Below are 18,605 nucleotides of genomic sequence, written 5' to 3'. Positions count from 1 at the left end.
GGTTCCCTGGCCACTTCAGAAGGCCTCACCTGTCTCTCCTTGGCTTTCAGGGTCAAGAGGGAGTTCAAGGGCTCCGTGGAAAGCCGGGTCAGCAGGGCCAACCCGTGAGTCCTGTATCTTCTTGCTACAAGCGGGTGGAGCATCAGAAATGACAGAACAGAGCCTTTAAAACTTAAAGGGATCGGCCCTACAGGGGGATGTGAGGAGGCAGCTCACGCTGTATTTTATGCCCTAACCCTGGGGCTCCCCAAGAGCTTGCACCCCAAACCCCTCCCCACCCATCCCCCTCCAGGCAGAGACTGGTCACCCTCCCCAGGAGAGAGGCCTGGGGCCGCCTTGTGTCATCTCACCTTGGTTTGCAGGGCCACCCAGGACCCCGGGGGCAGCCGGGACCTAAAGGATCAAAAGGCGAAGAGGTGCGAGGGTTGGGGTTCAGTGGGAGGCTGAGTCCTGGAGTCAAGGGCATGGGCTGCTCTAGAATCACACAGTCAGCAAGCAGGGCTCTGCAGCCGGCTGCACGGGCTGAAGGATCAGCCCCTGGGTAGAAGTTAATGTAGCCAGGAACTCAGCTCGCATCTCTGTGGGACTGCAATGGAGGAGTGAGAACAGGAAAGAGCCAGTGGGGGGATGAGGAGGAGAGAGGGAGAAAAGCAGAGGAACACAATGGCCACTGAGAACACCTTGCTGTGTGTCCCTGACCCCTGTGGTCCCCTCCGCTAGGCCTGATAAAGACCTTCCTCACTATCCCCCTGGGCTCACATGCCTAAGGACATTCACACTCAGGACCCGCTGGCCCAGCTGGCACAAATGTAACACCTATGAATGGTCTTGGCAGCAAGGCAGCCAGAGAAGGAAGTCAGGGTAGCCCAGAGCAGCAGGGATACCCCTGGGTAACTCTAGAGGTGGCCACAGCCCTGAGCTTCCAGGCATGAGACTCTTTGGTAGATCACACTCGTTCAGAAGACCTATGATTCTCCTCTTGGTACCTCCTTCTAGGGCTCCTAAGCCCTACTAATGTCTTGTTTCTGTTTTCCCAGGGCCCAAAGGGAAAGCCTGGCAAGGCTGGGGCATCAGGTCGGAGAGGAACTCAGGTGAGTGACATAGCTCCTCTGTCACCACAGTTTCTATGTCCTCCTGAGAAGCTTTGACCAGGTTCTTCTGTACCTCCAGGGACTGCAAGGGCTGCCAGGGCCCCGGGGTGTGGTAGGAAGGCAGGGCCCTGAGGGCATCGCTGGTCCTGATGGGATTCCTGGCAAGGATGGCCGGCCAGGATATCAGGTAAGCAGGACATGGGGACATGGGTGTTCGGGACTTCCGCAGGCTGCACACAGCTCATGGGCCTGAAGAGTCAGTTAGAAAACTGGGAGGCATATAGGTAGGTAGTCTTTCATCTACTGGGGTTCTTCTCACCGTCTCTCCTTGATGCCGGCCCCTGGTCCTACCATATTGTCCTACTCCTAGCAAGTCACCGGGTCCCAGTCAGCAAGCATCCTCCTATCTGCTTTCTTTACAGGGAGAGCAGGGAGATGATGGGGCTGCTGGCCCCATGGGCCCTGCTGGGAGAAGAGGAAACCCAGGTGTGGCTGGCTTGCCTGGAGCACAGGGGCCTCCAGGATTCAAGGTCAGCTCTTATTAATCTTCCTTTCTACCCTAATCCTGACTGTAATGATACTGGTTCCTAGAGAATCCATGTCCTAAGGCCCATGTGAACATGGAACCTTTGTTGTGGTCTTTTCTTGGGGATCCCTGTCCTCATCTTGACCCAAGTTTAAAGGATAGTTTGTCCAAGTGGCTAGCAATACTGCCCCATACTGAACCATACAAACCTTCCACAATAGTTGAGTTGTCCACAGGCGCCCTCTGGTGGGCCTTGGTGAGACAACAGGTTGTGGGATTCTCTGTAGCCTCATAAGAAAAGGTCCTTGGGCTGCTTCTGTGTCTGACTTAGGGCCACACCCTAGAGGCAATATATAATGAAGGACCCAGACATGGTGTTTGTCTTCCCTAAGTTCTTGGTCTAGTTGGGGAAAGGTTAGGACCCTCTGTATTTGACCAGGGAAGTAGGGTGGGAGTCAAGTTTGGAGATGAAGCCTATATGTCTTGTTGCAGAGGAACAGTGAAGAGGGAGCTTTGATGGGCAGCAGAGAGAAAGGCAAAGCCATGGGAGAGGCGTCTGCTGGGTCCTTCTGCCGCTGCCATCCTGAGGCTTCCTGCTCTGCACCATCCCCACTGCTCTTGCCACCATGTGTCCTCTTGACTAGTGATGTTGATGTATTTCTTTAAGGGTGAAAATGGTTTACCTGGGCAACTGGGTCCTCCTGGAAAGCGAGGGACAGAAGGTGGAACAGGGCTTCCTGGGAACCAGGGGGAGCCAGGATCCAAAGGCCAGCCGGTGAGTGAGTCCCAGGGCATATACATGACCACACACCCACATGCTTAAAGTCACGAGTACACATCTGTGCACATGTACACACACACACACACACACACACACATTCACAGACGTGCTCAAAAGGCATATCCACTCACATACACACACACAAACACATACATGCACTCACGGGCCTAGAAGCTACCCATGTACTCATATGTGATGCCAAAGTCAGAGTCATGCACTCTCCGAGCGCTCAATGGTGTTCTCCTTGATGGCATGCAGGAAGGAGGTGTTGTGGGGGCTAGAATAAAACATTTGAATGGCCCATTCAACATGGGAATCAGGATCACGGGTAGAACACGCTTCTGTGGGCTCCGGGGACAGTGTTCTTTCTGTACAACACTGTCTCCCTGCACCCTACCTAATTGGAAACTAAATAGGCATCTAAGTGATCCACAAGTCAAAAGAGAAGTCAGAAGGTAAATTAGCTTTTTGAATTAAGTGAAATAAGAACACATTATGTCAAAATTGGTGGGATAGTGCCCAGACTATATTCAGGACTGCTTTAAGTTCAATGGTGCATTGGAGCCCACCCTAAGACTCTGAGAAGAATAGAAGCAATAGAAAGCAAATTATGAAGATCATAAATAGAAAATTGGGTTTTCTAGATCAATAAAGTTCATATATGTCTAGTCAGACTTCTCAAGACAAGCAGAGTACATATGTTTATATAGAAGACAACTACTGTCAGAATGAGAGATGGCGCCTGTCACTAGAGATCACAGAGCAGAAAGAAGTGCAGCAGGAGTATTATAAACAACTTCACGTGGGGAAACTACGGAACCTAGATGGAATGGGCAAATCCCCTCAAAGGCAAAAGGAGTGGCCATCCTGCCCCACCTTGCACCTCTGAACGAGTGTGAACCTATAGTTTAGAAAGTTCCGAGAAGCTGCACCCAGACGGCTGCCCTGGTGGTCCCTGAGCACCTGAGGGAGCGATAGTACCAACTCTACATAAACTCCAGAAGCCAGTAGGTGAGGTCATTATTATTTTCATATGAAAGTCAGTCAAAGACATTTAAGAACCCAAAAGATCATAGAGAAATTTTCAATAAAGTGTTATCAAAATGGCAGTTAAGACTGTATAAAAAGGGTGATGCATCAAGGCCAAGTGAGGCTGCTCACAGGGAGGAAAGGGTGGTGTGACACCCGGAAATAAGTCAGTATAATTCATACTAAACTAACTCATCAAACTGAAAAAGAAAAGCCACTTATTGTCTGTAGGTGCAGAAAAGCATCTGAGAAGATGATAAGTTTATTTCTGATTAGGGATGGGGTGGGAGCCTTCAGTAAACTAGGTGTAAAGGGAACTTCTCAGCTTGATATATGAAACCAAGCACATCTTACAGTTACTACGCATAGTGGTGGTGGCTGAGGCTTTCTTCCAAGGCAGAAGCAGATCACCACTTCTACCAGTGTTGTGCCGCAGACTGAGCCGGTGCAGTATGGCAAGAAAAGTAAATAAAGGCATTCACATAGAAAAGGAAGGAGTAGAAGTTCGTTGTGTGAAATGATTTCCTACGCAGCTGTCAGTGGGGGATTTCTGTTAGGAGACTGTTTGGGTGGGCGGGAGACAGACAGGAGCTCCTGAGTATAGATCATCACTGTGGGGCTCGGAGCTAGGTTCTGCCTGCTCCTCTGGCAGAGGCACAGATGCCTATCCACTCCACTCCTCGACTGACTGGCATCTGGCATGGGTGACTGGCAGCACCTTTGTCCTGGCTCCATTCACACCATCTTGTCTTGCTCTCTGCACAGGGTGACTCTGGCGAGATGGGCTTCCCGGGAGTGGCTGGCCTCTTTGGACCCAAGGTACAGTGCTCCTCCCTGTGTCTACAGGTGCTCATCCATCTGTGGATTCACTCCTGAGTCTGCACTTAGCCCTCACAGTGCCAGCCAGAAGGTGGAAGTGTATTCATCCTAGCAACTCTGTGCCCTGGGCATGAGTCCATTAAAACGGGAAAGAACAGCCAAAGACTATTGCAAAAATTAAGACCTGAGACATATACCACACAGCACCCTGCTGGCACACAGCTGGCTCCTGTCTAAGAATCAGGGGCCTTTACTGTTCTTTCCAGGGCCTCTCAGATAAAATAAAGAGGGCACAGAGCAGCCAGAACTCAGGGGTAAGAAGACTCCTAGGTTCTCCCCAGTTCTTGCCCCAGGCACACCCTTTTCTGCTTCTCACAGGGCCCCCCTGGAGACCTCGGCTTCAAAGGCATCCAAGGCCCTCGGGGGCCCCCTGGCTTGATGGTAGGTCTTTCACCTCCCAGTCTCATCTTCATAGACACCCCAGGACTGAGGCCGGCGTCAGCTGGTTGAACACAAGTTTTCCTGCTCCTTCGCTCTTCGAGCCCTCCCTACCAGCAGCTATTGCCAGCTTCTTGCTTTTGCTTGCCATGTCCCTACGAGCAGACCACACAGCGCTGCCACTGCCCCCGTCCTTTCCCTCCCTACTCTGGTGCCCGCCCCAGCATGCAGGAATGCTCAGAAAATGCTTGAACGGGGTCTCCTTCTCATTCCCACGGGACACTCAGCTGCCACCCTCCTCTGTCCCTCTGTTCCCCAGGCCCAGACGAGGACTCATAGCCTCTCTCTCCTTTAGGGAAAGGAAGGTCTCACTGGGCCCCCCGGAATGCTAGGGCCTTCTGGACTCCCGGTATGTGCTGGGGGGGACCGCAGGGTCTCCTGCATTGGAGGGTCAAGCATGTCATGACTCAGAGCTAGTCTGAGCCTCGATTTCCCCATATGGGAAGTAGGACTTCTCTCTGAGCCCTAACTCATATGATTTGTTGCAGGGTCCCAAAGGTGACAGAGGCAGCCGAGGGGACTGGGTGAGTGGACGGCCCGACAGGGAGTGCAGGGGGGGAGTGGGAGGTGACCCGCTGCTCGGCCCACAGCTCCTAACTCTCTCTCCCTCAATTCTGTCTTCAGGGACTGCAAGGCCCAAAGGTACTTAGGTTGGTGTGAGGATTTGGAGCTGATGACAGATGAAGGCTCCCAGGACCCCCTTTCCATGGTGGCATTCTTAAGTGTTTCCCTCTCTCTGTCTCTGTCTCTGTCTCTGTCTCTCTCTCTCTCTCTGTCTCTCCCTCCCTCTCTCCCTCCCTCCCTCCCCTTTGTATCCTTCTGTCCCAAGGTAACATCATCCCTGGGTCTGGTGGGACAGAGGACAGTCTGGGTAAGGGACTCTCCAGTGCCAACTTGTCTCCCGTCTCCTCTTTCTTCCACAGGGTCCTCCTGGTCCGAGGGGGCGGCCAGGTCCTCCGGTAGGTAGCTGCATGCTGAGCATTTTGGATTCCCAGGGCAGGAGACAGATTCCTTTGAGGGAGACCAGGGTTGCTTTTGTTTCTCAGTATTGATTTGTTTCTATTTTATGCCTGTGAATGTTGGCTTGCATGCATGCACGGGCACTGAAAGCATGCCTAGTGTCTTTGGAAGTCAGAAGAGGAGGTTAGACCCCCTGGAACTGGAGTTATAGATGAGCACGAGAGCTGGGAACCAAATCCAGGTCCCCTGTAAGAACAGCAAGGGCTCTTCTGAGCCCTCTCTCCAGCCCCTAGACCAAGATTTTGATGACAATGTCCAGCCCCAAAGCCACATGGGTATTGTGTGCTTTCTGTGGCCTACAGACTTGTGGAGAGCATAGTTCAGGCCCAGTGGAGACCTGTTGTGTGACTTTTCCTGGGGAAATGTGAACCAGTATTTAGACAGGACATCAACAGGGCAAAGAAATGCACCCGCGAAGGTCTAGCTTAGTGTACCACTCACTGTCCTTACCGGGGACTTAGGGACCACCCGCAGCTCAAAGGCAGCTGCATCTCTGAGAAGCTCCCTGACATGGCTGACGGTTCCTGAAATCTGTGTCCCTGGAGTTCCCTCCTCAGCTTGCAAGCAGCTTGACAGGCAGGAGAGTCTGCCCCACCCCCAACTTACACCCCAGTCTTTGCAGCTCATTATCTACCCCGGGGAAGGACCTGATGACTCTTCCTGAGGTCTAAGAGAAAGTGTTCCAACCCAAAGAAACAGCTACTGAATGCCCACAGGCGTGTGGCCTAGCAAGCATCCTCCTGCTGGATAGCCCCTCCAGTCTCCAGCGACCTGAGTCTCCAGCACAAGTTCCTGTCAAATACTGACCTTCCACCTTCTTTTCCAGGGTCCTCCTTGGCATCCGGTCCAGTTTGTAAGTTACCCACCATTCTCTTTGACTCCTAGACAAGGCTGTAGGGTGGGCAGGGGAGAAGCTGATGAGCCTTCACAGTGGCTGTGCCTCTAGGATGTCTGCTCCTGTCCTTTGCACTGGAGCCCTGAGCAAGAGGCCCCTCCATGTCCCAGCTGTGAGCAAGGGGCTGCCAGTCCCAGGGCCTGTCTGTCCTTTTCACATGAAGGTTGACTGCGTGTCTAGAGGGTCAGGCATGAGGCTGCGTTTGGTTCTTTTTGTTCTCTGGTGGGCACAGCAGCATCATCCCAGCTCAACTCTTCCAGCCTGGACCAGTTAGTCCCCATGATGTCCCTACACTGGTGAGCACTTGCTCGGACCCTGACAGCATCTCCAGGACAAGACATGAATAAGGAGCTCTAGGGCTACTAGATGCTCAGAGTCCCTGTTCTTCACATCCCAGCCTCTACCCATTCCTCCCTTGGTGCTGTCCGTACATACAAAGCACCTGCCTGTATCACCCATCTCTTCATCAGAAGGACAGGCAGGAAGAAGAGCTAGACAAAGTCCTTTTCCTTCCTAGACACAGAAAAGGAGAGCGAGCTCTATAGCACTATTGGCTGAACTGTGCCATTCATCGGATGCCAGGCAGTATTAGAAATGCTTTTAGTAGTTCCCGGAGGATGTTTTATCAGGGATTCATCTTCCAGACCAGGGAACTAAGGTTGGACCATCAGTGGGAGTGTTCAGGGCTGGGAACCCCCCCAGACCCTTTGCCATGCTCTTGGTAAGCCTACAGCTGTGCTCGACCCATCTTGTGCCAAGGTTGCGGCCAGGCGCACACAAGAGCAATCTAATCAGAACCACGTGGAGATGTGGAGGATGGGTCTCAGCAGCCTGGAGGCAGAAACACCAGAGCACTGCTGACAGTTGCCAGCTCACTGGTCACTGGGTAGCATGCCTGAGCTGGGCTAGCAGCAGATCCTGCTTCCGGCCTTGAGATACAGAAATATCCCTTTCCTAGTCACAGCAATTAAAAACACCATTGGTGGGTCTCAGTGTCCTCTGCGGGAAAACTGGATACTGCGTTGGGGACAGGGAAGACTTCCCTAGGCAATGGGAAGTTGTACAAAGGTCCTGGGGCTAGGCAGAAGAACTATGTGTACCTGGTTCTAGTTCACTGTGGAGGGAGACCAGGATGAAGATCACAGTACCACATGGGGCTTTTAACCATGTTGAGGAGTTTGAACTTAAAACCAAGAGGGCCCTGAGGATCTACTGAAGGACTTGGTGGGAGGGAGTGGTATTTTCAGCCTTGACTCTGTGAAGGAAGGAGGGGCTCAGCAGATGTGTGCCTTGGTCAAGACTCTGTGGGGTGGGGACAGGGGTGGGGGTGAGAAAGAAGGTGCTTGCACCCCTGGCTCTACTTTCTGAATCTGGCTTCCCCTGGGAGGGGGACAGGATACACATTTTTTATTTTCCTTGTATAGCAGCAAGATGACCTTGGGCGAGCTTTCCAGACGTGGATGGATGCTCATGGGGCAGTCAGACCAGAGGTATGCTGGAACTTCTGCTCACATGGCCTCTGGTCCTGGGAGAAAGAGAGGTCATGGAGGCAGATGCTGTCCCCATGGCTGACACCAAGTGCCACAGTGAAGCCTCACAGTCTCAATGGAAATCATCACTAAGGCTCAGATGGAAACCACAGTCCAAAGTGGTACCACAGCCAGGCCAGATGCAGGCACCGTGCCTTTCCGTGTCTTGGAAGCCTCTCACATCTAGTGTGTATCTGGCCTGAGTGAGAGAGGGATGCTTTTCTGGACCATCGCCCACAGCAGGTTCCCAGGGTCACCCAGAAGCAAGGGAGTCCCACAGTTCCAGGCTGAGATGGGTCTCAGGCGTTCCAGCCAACATCAGAGCCCATCTTACAACCTTGCTTCTTTCTCATGGTGGGGAGCTCATTCCTCTAGCTCAGACCACCTACCAACACTGCTGGGCTCATAGGCCGGGGACAAGGAAGTAGCCCTTGTCCTTGCTACATTATGTCCCTGACCCTCCCTCTCCTTATTTGTGATATGGAGTGGTAGCCAGTCTAAGCTAGCCAGGAACTGGGAGGTCGCCGGGTCCCCCAGACAGTGAGAACTCTAGAGTGATGTGTCTGGGACATTGGACAAGGCTAGGACAAAATGAGCCAATGGTCCTGCTTCTCCATAGCAGGGGTACAGCTATCCAGAGCAGCTGGTGCTGGACCAGGGAGGAGAGATCTTCAAAACCTTACACTACCTCAGCAACCTCATCCAGAGCATTAAGACGCCCTTGGGCACCAAGGAGAATCCAGCCCGGGTCTGCCGGGACCTCCTGGACTGTGAGCAGAGGATGGCAGATGGTAAGAGTGTCTGTGGGCTGAGCAGGGGCTTCCTGCCTGTGTTGTGGTGGCACAAATTCAGGAGGAGCTCGGGTCCACGGAGTGTTGGCATTGGCATCTCTCAGTCATGTTTCCGTCCTCACAGAGATAGACACACAGTATCCTTTATTCACTCAGCAAGCAGCCTCTAAGCTTCACGATGCCTGGCCTATGGCTCAGGCTTTGAGGGCTTTGTAGAGAGAATATGGACCCCATAGTGTCACAAGCTGAGACCATTCAGAGCACAGAGTTAAGGACTTTGAAAGACAAAACAAAACAAAAAACCCTCCAAGGGCTGAGAGAACCCCCATGGGCTTCCTGCTTGAGCAGCTAACCTCATTTGACCTCATCTGTGGGTTAGGGTATGCCACGGTGCCGCTTGGCCCTGTTCTAGCTTCCTGCTCTGCACAGCAGTACAGAGCTAGAAGTAGAAGTTGGGGTGCCCCTTCCTCTGCTGCTGAGCTCTTGACAGCCAGGAAGCCCAGCAGGGATGCCAGACACAGGCAGAAGGGCAGTTGGAGGGAATCAGGTGTAGCCAGAGCGCCAGCTCCCTGGGCAGGTCGGGAGGAAGCCTGAGCCTTGAAGAAGGTAGAGGGGCTGAGAGCCTAGCTGTCTAGTCTATAGAGTTAATACATCCGAGCGGAAGCCCAGAGCGTGTTTCCAGAGTTTGCCAGCTCTATCTAGAAGGCATCCTTCCCTGTCTGTGCCTAGAAAAATTTTGTGTCTGTCTGCCCTGCTCCTTAACTTCCCACCCCGTGGAAGCCCCGTGAGTCACAGGCACAGGTCCTACGGAACCCCCCAGTCTCCTTCTGATGCACATGTCTCTGTCCTGCTCTGCTGCAGGGACCTACTGGGTGGACCCCAACCTCGGCTGCTCCTCTGACACCATTGAAGTCTCCTGTAACTTTACACATGGTGGACAGACGTGTCTGAAGCCCATCACAGCCTCCAAGGTACCATCTGCTCCCCACTCCCACCAGGTTCTGCCCATCTTGCCAGTCCCTGCCCCGAGCCCTACTTGACATCCTGAAGGGCTGTGGGAAAAGCCATCTTCTCTTGAGACATAGTTCCCTCACTTAGAAGTTGGACGTGTGTAGGTCTAATGTGTGATTAAGAAACCCTTTCACACTGCCGTGTTCTCATACACTTGGGGTCTCAGTGCTGAAGAGCACCACTTGGAATAGTCTGTAGCCCCAGAGAATTATGCATTTACTGTCAGAGACATGTGTTGGGCTTGCATGCGTACCCTTTAACTCCTGGTTAGTGCCTGCACACCACGTCTGTCCCTGGGCTAAGCATTCTGAGATGGGACCAAACGAAAAGCAGCAGGCAGCAGCTGAGGGTCTACAATGACCTTCCATGGCTGTCTGTCTGCTACACAAGGCTGTGCATGTGGGGTAAGGGTAGGGGTGAGCCACATAGAGAAGGTGCTCTGGCTGCAGGGGAGATAGGAGCCCCAGACTTTTGTATCCAGTGGCTCTCTGAGGCGCCTCCCCATAGCTGAGACAGTGCTGCTTCCACTCAACAAGTCTGCTGGCTTCCTGACCCGGCCAGACCCTGAGCCAGGTGTGGAGAGGTCAGACTCGCCACTATCCCTGCAGCTGGAGCTCACAGTCCAGCAGGGCCACTGTGACTTGTGTGGGCTCCCTTCTTGATGACATGGAGGTTTGGGGATCACATGGTGTCACTCTGGATTGGCCACAGAGGGGCCCAGCAGCTTGTCCTCTCCAGCAGGAAAAAAACGGCAGAATAATTAGCATTGTGTCTCTGTAACAAAATTCAGATACACCTGGAAGGAAAAGAGGTTTCTTTGTCTCCTACAGATTGTTTAGCTCCTTTGCCTTGGGGTCTGAGGTGTGGACTATACATAGTAGAGGAGAACTACTTAGGTCGGAAGCAAAAATATCCTCTTGAAGGGTACGCCCTCAATGAACTAACCACCTTCCACTAAGCCCCACTTTCCCGTAGCCCCACACCACAGCTTTGGTACTCTTGAGTACATAGACTAAATTCTTTATGGCACCTTATATTTCCTCCACACTCAGCATGGGCAAAATCCTTGTCAGCCTCTGAACCCGGCTGAACTCTTAGCTCACCTACCTGAGAGAAGAGAAAACAAACCACAGCAAGACTCTCAGACCTCCGGTTCTGGGTTTGAATAGTCACTGGGCTACAGGACCAGCTCACACAGAACTCGGTTTCCCTGTCTTTCAAGTGGAAAGATGACACAGGAAAAACTAGTCAGGAAAGGGCTAAGCCTGGAGCCTTCCAGAAAGGTGGGGCTTCTGAGGCTTGCTTCCCACCTGCATCTCCCCCACAGCTGGAGTTTGCTGTCAGCCGGGTCCAGATGAATTTCTTGCACCTGCTCAGCTCTGAGGGGACACAGCACATCACGATCCACTGCCTGAACCTAACGGTGTGGCAGGAAGGCCCGGGACACCCCTCTGCCAGACAAGCTGTGCGCTTCCGTGCTTGGAATGGACAGGTCTTCGAAGCTGGGGGTCAATTCAGGCCAGAGGTGTCTGTGGATGGCTGCAAGGTAACTGTGGGAGCCCTCATTGTCCCTTGATGTGGGGACACTAGGAGAAATTGTTCAGTTTTATGTGTATGACTTATCATTTTATACTACATTGTATATACTTTGTTATCATCATGTGGTCTCATTAGAATGATTTATTTGTAAAACTGACTTTGCGTTCCTCTGTGTGTAAGTGCCTATGTGCATGTGTGTGTATGTGTGTGTGTGTGTGCATATGTGTGTGAATATGTGCATGTGTGCATGTGCGTGTGTGTGTGCATATGTGTGTGTTGCTGGGGGTGAACCCAGGGCCTTGCACTCCCTAGGCTAACCTCTCTGCTGGGAAGAGTTCTTCAGCCTCCTAAGAACATTTGTTATCTTGCAAAGGCCTCTTGGAAAGAGCATCTATTCTGTTTCCTCCACTGGGCAGGTTGCTTTCCTTCTTTTAACGGTTTTGGTCACTTTCAAATGTCTTAAACACGATGTGCTTTAAGGGTTGAGGGAGACAGAAAGTCGTCCAAGGGTAAAACTACTTTCATAAAGTAAACCTATTAATCCTCAGTGTCATTGAGGATGTGGCACCCTGCATGGAGCTACTGAGAAAAAAGATGCTGGAGAGCAGCTCTGCGTAAACAGAGAGCCATGACGTACTCAAGAACATGGACTGTGCTTGGATCTGGAGAGTCCCCTTGTAGAAACTGTTTGTGGGAAATAACTAGGAATGTGCCTGAAAATTAAAGCACAGTGGATTTCACACACTATTACTTAATAAGAACAAAAGAAAAAAACATTAAAAATTGAGGTTGGTGGAATGGTTCACACTTATGATCCCAGTACCTGATTTGGGAAAGAAGGGGGAAATAGAGGCAGGAGAAACAGGAGTTTAAGAGAAGACTGGGGTTTATGAGACCCTTTCTCAAAGATAAATGGATACATAGATTGAGAGATAGATAGATAGATACATACATACATACATACATATATACAAACGGATAGATACATACATACACGCATGCATGCATGCATACATACATACATACAAACAAACAGGGATAGATACATAGATGATAGATAGATACATACATACATACATACATACATGTATACAAACGGATAGATAGATAGATAGATAGATGCATACATACATACATACATGTATACAAATGGATAGATAGATAGATACATACATACATAGGTACATAGATACATAGATGGATAGATAAATGGATAGATAGATGGATAGATAGATAGATAGATACATACATGCATACATACATACATACATACATACAGGGATAGATACATAGATGATACATAGATACATACATACATACATACATAGGTACATAGATAGATAGACAGACAGACAGACAGATAGATGGAAATAAAATGGAAGCAACCAAGCCAGCTGTGTGCCCAGATGTGCCATATACAAGTCATTGTTTGTGCAAAACAAAGAAGGATGAGAAATGCATTTGTAAATGGCAAGAATCACATCCAGTGTCACCTTCCACAGATCCGTGATGGCCGCTGGCACCAGACACTGTTCACCTTCCGGACTCAGGATCCCCAGCAGCTGCCCATTGTCAGCGTGGACAACCTCCCACCTGTCTCACCAGGGAAGCAGTACCGCCTCGAAGTCGGACCTGCATGCTTCCTCTGACCTCCGACCTCTGTGGGGAGAGAAGAGGCTGGGGGCAGTTAGTTCCAGAAGATTCGGGACGCCGCCTTAGGGCCCCGGTGTTATCTGCTCAACAGGAATTGAGAAAGGGTACCAGGCTGTACTAGGCTGCCCTGGAGAACCACCCATCTCAGCCTAGCCCCAAGAACCAACCAAAGAGCCATCAGAGCAAGCAGAGCTTGTGGCCGACTCCAGCCATGGCCTCTTGCCCAGCTCTGCAGACACCCCCTTCCTCCCCAACTTCCTGCCCAAAGAGCCCCACCCCCACTGATGCCACCTCAAGGGAAGGGTGCGGTGTGTTGTCAGCTGGTCCCTGTTAGGGAGCTTTTGATGTGCAATATTAGAAAGGAGACATGAAAAAAAAGAGGAGAAAAGGAAAGAAATCTATCTATCTATATATATTATTTAAGCAAAGAGAAGATGTATTCCTATCTTTTCACCTGGGAGGGGTGAGGAAGAACAGAGATGGGGTGTGAGAGACTGACCCCCAGGCTGGGGTGTGGAGAGACTGATCCCCAGGCTGGGGTGCTGGATGCTACCTCCCACTGTGAAATTGCTGGTGCTCACAATCGTCTCTTGTAATGTATGTGATTTTTTACGAAGAAAAAAAATAACCTTATTTAAGATTCTGAAGGTGCTACTATTTTTGTTGCCACAGGCTTTGGAGAAACTCTTTTAGTGGGACCTTGTCCACAATCTCTCTCTCCTCCAAATGGGGATTTAACAATGTTACTAGTGCTACCCTGTAATCTGCTAAGGAGGAAACAAAGGAAAAAGAAAAAAAGGAAAAAGGAAAAGAAAAACAAAAAAAAAAATCCTACTAGTAACCAGAAGTATAGAGATTTCTGCTTCTGTTCTTGAGGAGGCATTCTGATGACAACGTGGTCCTCCTTGCTCCTGGAGGGTTCAGTTCCCTGTAGAAGCCCTACTCTGGGAGAAGATTCCTCGGATCTGAGGAAGAGTATCGGCTAGGGCTGACCTTGAAGGTGGATTGTAAATATGAAGCCATCTCCAAAGACCCAAGGTCTTCCCTCCCAAGGGTCCATCCTCCAAGTGCAGCCAACCTTCCTGCTTTCTCAGCATTACACAGCTATGTAGGGATGCACTGTCCTTTCCCCTAAGTGCCAATGTGGGTGGAGAAGGAAGGGCCGATTATGAGCACCTTATCGGTCTCCACAGCAGTAACCTTCCATGCAACCTATGTAAGCTGGGACCCCAGTTGGATTTTAAAGTTATATTAACTATGGAGTTATTTTTATAGAAGGTTGTTGTGACAGTGTCTATTTGTGTGTTTCTAAAATTGTGTCTTGTGGGGAATTGGATTTGCTTTTCATTATTTAATACCTCCCCCGCCCACCCTCCCCAGACACTGCCTGTGCACCCCTCCCACCCCGCCTCAGGCTAGATGTGCATTGTCTGGTCCCCACTGCGTGCTGCTTCCTGTTTCCCCTTCTGTGTTGTGTGTTCACTGCCATCCTTTTGTTTCTGTCTAAATGTCAGTGTGGTCAAACCCCTAGTGGGTTCTGTTTCTCCAGTTCCCTTCTGGACTTTAAATAAATATTTAAAACTGAGCAATGGAATGTTGACTGTGGTCTGATGCTTCTTCACTCAAAGACAGGTTCTTCAGTGGTGGGGGAAGATGCACGGAGGTGCCCTACTGAGTCTTAAAGCTTAGAACAAATGGATGCCATCTGCCAAGGTTCTGAAGGAGGAAGAGCCATTCTCTAACCAAGCCCCTAAGCCTGGAGTCGTCCTGGGCCCTTCCAGTCTCCACTGGGCTCCATTCTCAGGGATGGGACCCAGGGTTTTGCATGTGTGTGTTGAATCATGTGTTGTTTCTTCTTTCATTTTGATGGCAATGCTGTTACATCTTATTGTTCTGGGTTGACCCAGCCCAGAATGTAAGTGATGGCCATAGGTGCCATCAAAGCAAAGAAGCAAGTGGGCTGTCCATGTTTATTGGGGATCTACTGCAGAAAGGTGATCCTGGACACAGCAATGCCACATGCATCCCTGTCGTTTGGGTCAGACGGGAGGGTGCATTCCAGGCACAAGGGCCTGGTTTTAAAGCTCCATGCACTGGGGCTGGGAAGATGACTCTGTTGCTAAGGTGTGGCTCCTGCATCACCTGAAACCAGTCAGGCAAGGGCCTGGGGACTAAAGAACACACAGAGACATGAGCCACTCTTGAAGCAAGAATGCCAATTTTATTATGTTCCCAGACAGCTTATCTAGTGCTCTCCTTGACTAACAGCAAAGCCCTAGCTCTGGGGATTTTCCACTGTAAGCCCACCATAAACCACTTCCTGTTTTCAGGAACTCGTGAGGGTCCCAGGCTCACAGTAGCTGCAAGCATAGGAAAACAAGTTGTTTGCTCCAGCAGGCAAGAAGTCATAGAAAGTTCAGGGTCTGAGGGTCTGCAGCTCCCGACAGTAAAGTGTCTGCTGTGCAAGTATGTGGACCAGAGTTCAATCCCAGACCCACATAAAAGGTCAGATGTGGAGGCACACCCTTGTAATCCTAGCAGAGGAACAGTAGAGACAGGAGGATCCCTGGGACCTGCTGGTCAGCCTGCCTAGCCAAATCAATGAGCTCCAGGTTCTGTGAAAGACCCTGCCTCAAAAACATAAGCCGAGCAGTTCCTGAGAAATAACACCTGGGGTTGATCACTGGCCTCTACAGGCACATGCATGCATGTATACTCATATATACATATATGAACATACATGACACCCACCCACATATATGTACATACACAAAAGGTCAACATACCATGCTAATGTACCAATTTATAGTTTGCTGAGAAACTAAGCAAGGAAAACAGGAGGGTAACCTGAAAGAAGTACATAATTCAAGATGGCTGTTGTTGGGCCTGAATGCATAGAGTAAGGACAGATTGCAAGTTATCTGTTCTTCAGTGGGTAGATATTGACTGTGTTCCCCTTCTGGCTATCGTAACACGCCATCTCAGAGAATTCATAACACCTGCCTGAAAAGGTGCAGGCAAAAGTCTGAAGTTACTGCTTCCTCAGTTTGAGAACCTTCTCTACGCTGTGCAAAATGGATACCTACTACAACAGACCTCAGCGTCCAGTCATCAGCATGGTTTGGAGTCCACGACTGCAGGTAGGGAAACAAGCCTTGCTCATTCACACAGTAGGAAGAGCCAGTGACCCCCTTCTGGTGATAGGGCAGTGGCAGACGGGCTTGGGCGCCATGAAACAGACATCACTGTTTTGCTCAGAACAGAGACTAGAGTCAATGGGTCTATGACACGTGGCAGAGCTGAGACCACTGGACAGGTTGGTCTGGGAATCAGAACTCTGACACTGTCAGTAGCCTCTCTGGCTTTGTAGACATGACACCGGAGACACAGGAGCTAATAGGAAGGGCTGGAGGGAAAGGGAGTATGTGCACCTCTTTGCCTCACTGATTCATGGGTCCCTGTGACCTGGCCAGCTAACACCCTGGAGCTCAGCCAGTTTCTTCCCAGAAGTTGTAATTGGCGGCATCCTCTAAGCCAGCATTCCCACATTTCTCAACCTCCCATTGTGCAACCTAGGTGTCAGGAAGTCATCAGAATGGGTTCCCCTGCAGGCTGGCCTTCCAGGGAAAAGCTCAGTCTGCTGGCTTTGTCCTGTCCACAGTGCTGCAAGGTCAGTCAAAGCCAGTTCACCCCACAATGTCCAGTAGCTTGTGAGGAAAAGAAGAGGACAGACAGAAAGACACTGCAGGTTCTGGGCCCAGTATCTTGCCTGGGTCAAGGCCTTGAGGGGGACCTCATTTTACCATGAGAAGTGTGCTCTGTCCTGCCTGCCAGTCATAGGTAGGGCTATCAGTCCTCAGTCCACGGTAGGAGAGTAGAATAATGGCCAATTGCTACTGAGTGTGCACATGCATATCTCTGTCTCTCTCTGTCTCTCTGTCTCTGTCTCTGTCTCTCTCTCTCTCTCTCTCTCTGTGTCTGTGTGTGTGTGTGTGTGTGTGTGTGTGTGTGTGTGTACACCAGAGACAAACCTCAGATGTTTTTCCTCAGAGAAGTCAACCCTGTTCTTAACATAGGATCTCTCATTTGGCCTTGAGCTCGTCAAGTCAGCTTGCTTGCCTGGCCATTGAGCACCAGGAACCTGCACATCTCTGTCCTTCCACTGCAGGGGTGGCAGGTGTGTGCCACCATGCCCAGACTTTAGTATATGGGTTCCTGGGATCAAACTCAAGTCCCTGTGTTGTAGGGCAAGCACTTTACACACTGAGCCAACACCTCAGCACCTGCTCTTGGATCTGTAGAAGCCAGCTGCACATGGGTCAAGCCAGGGAAAGCACCATTTATGTTCCTAATGGAGATAGTTCCTGTACACTGGCCACGCCCCTGGAATGAATACAGTGTGTGCTATGCTTTCATCTCATGTGCTTGGCTTGTGAAATGTGGGCATACCGTGAAAGGCTTTCATACAAAGGAATTGAAGTTCAAAGAGGTCAGTCATACATAAGTTTTCAAGATCTCCACACAGGACCTGGACTTGTCCCAACAATCTTTGGTATATTTTCTCAGCCCTGACCTACAGATTCTAGAATCTGTAGGAGGAGAGAGCCACTTGTTGGTTCCCAGCTGCCCTGCCCCAAAATAATCACACAGAAACTGTATTAAATCACTGCTTGGCCCATTAGCTCTAGCTTCTTATTGGCTACCTTTTACATATTATTTTAACCCATTTCTATTAACCTGTGTATCACCAGGGGCTTACCAGAAAAAGTTCCAGTGTCTATCTCTGGCACAGCTACATGGCTTCTCTCTGACTCTGCCCTTCTTTCCCTGCCTAATTCTGTTCTCCTGTAGTTCTGCTATAGACCCAAAGCAGTTCCTTTGTTAACCAATGGTATTCACAGCATACAGAAGGGAATCCCCCATCACCTTTCCTTTTCTGTTTAAATGAAAAAGGAAAGTTTTAACTTTAACATAGTAAAATTACATATAACAAAGCAGATATCAAGCAAGAATTACAGTTACAATATCATGACTAAGGAAAACTATATCTATTCTTCAACACCATCAAAGACTCCAGAAAGATATAATATTACCTAAGTTAACAGGAAGTTCATTGTAAGAAACTTCCAAAACTCTAAAATTGACAGAGACATCTCGCTGCCTGGACAGTCACCCAAAGTTTTTCTGCAATGTTGGGGCATTCATCTTCAGCCATAGCATCTGGCAGACTTTCATGAAGCAGGAACCCAGAAGGACAGTCTCACCTTTAGGCAAGTTCAGCAGTCACTTTTCTGTGGGTCCTGCTTGCTCAGTTCATACAGCATAACATCAAGCAGTCCAGGCAAGAGCAGCTTCTTGCCCAAATGGCTAACAAACTCCATAAGGAGCCTCGTTGATGCCCATCTTCCTCTTGAAGTAGATTG

General features: G+C 50.2%; 1 protein-coding gene across 5 annotated transcripts in view; it reads left to right on the top strand.

The window, feature by feature from the left end:
* Col27a1 (collagen type XXVII alpha 1 chain) overlaps positions 1-14,767 on the top strand; it is a 112,033-nt gene extending 97,266 nt beyond the window's left edge. Inside the window, exons 44-61 of one of the 5 annotated variants that reach the window (XM_087904961.1) lie at positions 51-104; positions 363-416; positions 1,038-1,091; positions 1,171-1,278; positions 1,514-1,621; positions 2,285-2,392; positions 4,193-4,246; positions 4,625-4,687; positions 5,040-5,093; positions 5,233-5,268; positions 5,369-5,386; positions 5,668-5,703; positions 6,591-6,617; positions 8,084-8,149; positions 8,811-8,979; positions 9,841-9,950; positions 11,318-11,536; positions 13,032-14,767. In XM_087904961.1, the coding sequence (XP_087761087.1) occupies positions 51-104; positions 363-416; positions 1,038-1,091; positions 1,171-1,278; positions 1,514-1,621; positions 2,285-2,392; positions 4,193-4,246; positions 4,625-4,687; positions 5,040-5,093; positions 5,233-5,268; positions 5,369-5,386; positions 5,668-5,703; positions 6,591-6,617; positions 8,084-8,149; positions 8,811-8,979; positions 9,841-9,950; positions 11,318-11,536; positions 13,032-13,178 (1,485 nt within the window). In that variant the 3' untranslated portion in view covers positions 13,179-14,767. Of the gene's footprint in view, positions 1-50; positions 105-362; positions 417-1,037; positions 1,092-1,170; positions 1,279-1,513; positions 1,622-2,284; positions 2,393-4,192; positions 4,247-4,624; positions 4,688-5,003; positions 5,094-5,232; positions 5,269-5,368; positions 5,395-5,667; positions 5,704-6,590; positions 6,618-8,083; positions 8,150-8,807; positions 8,980-9,840; positions 9,951-11,317; positions 11,537-13,031 lie in introns of those variants that run through there. The other 4 variants (XM_087904960.1, XM_087904964.1, XM_087904962.1 and 1 more) reach the window with 4 other exon arrangements.
* Positions 14,768-18,605: the final 3,838 nt, after the last annotated feature.

This window comes from Myodes glareolus, chromosome 3, assembly GCF_982192425.1.
Source record: "Myodes glareolus chromosome 3, mMyoGla1.1, whole genome shotgun sequence".
Classification (NCBI taxonomy): Eukaryota; Metazoa; Chordata; class Mammalia; order Rodentia; family Cricetidae; genus Myodes; species Myodes glareolus.
Note: the sequence above shows the minus strand (reverse complement) of the source record. Positions and strands in the feature narration are given on the sequence as shown.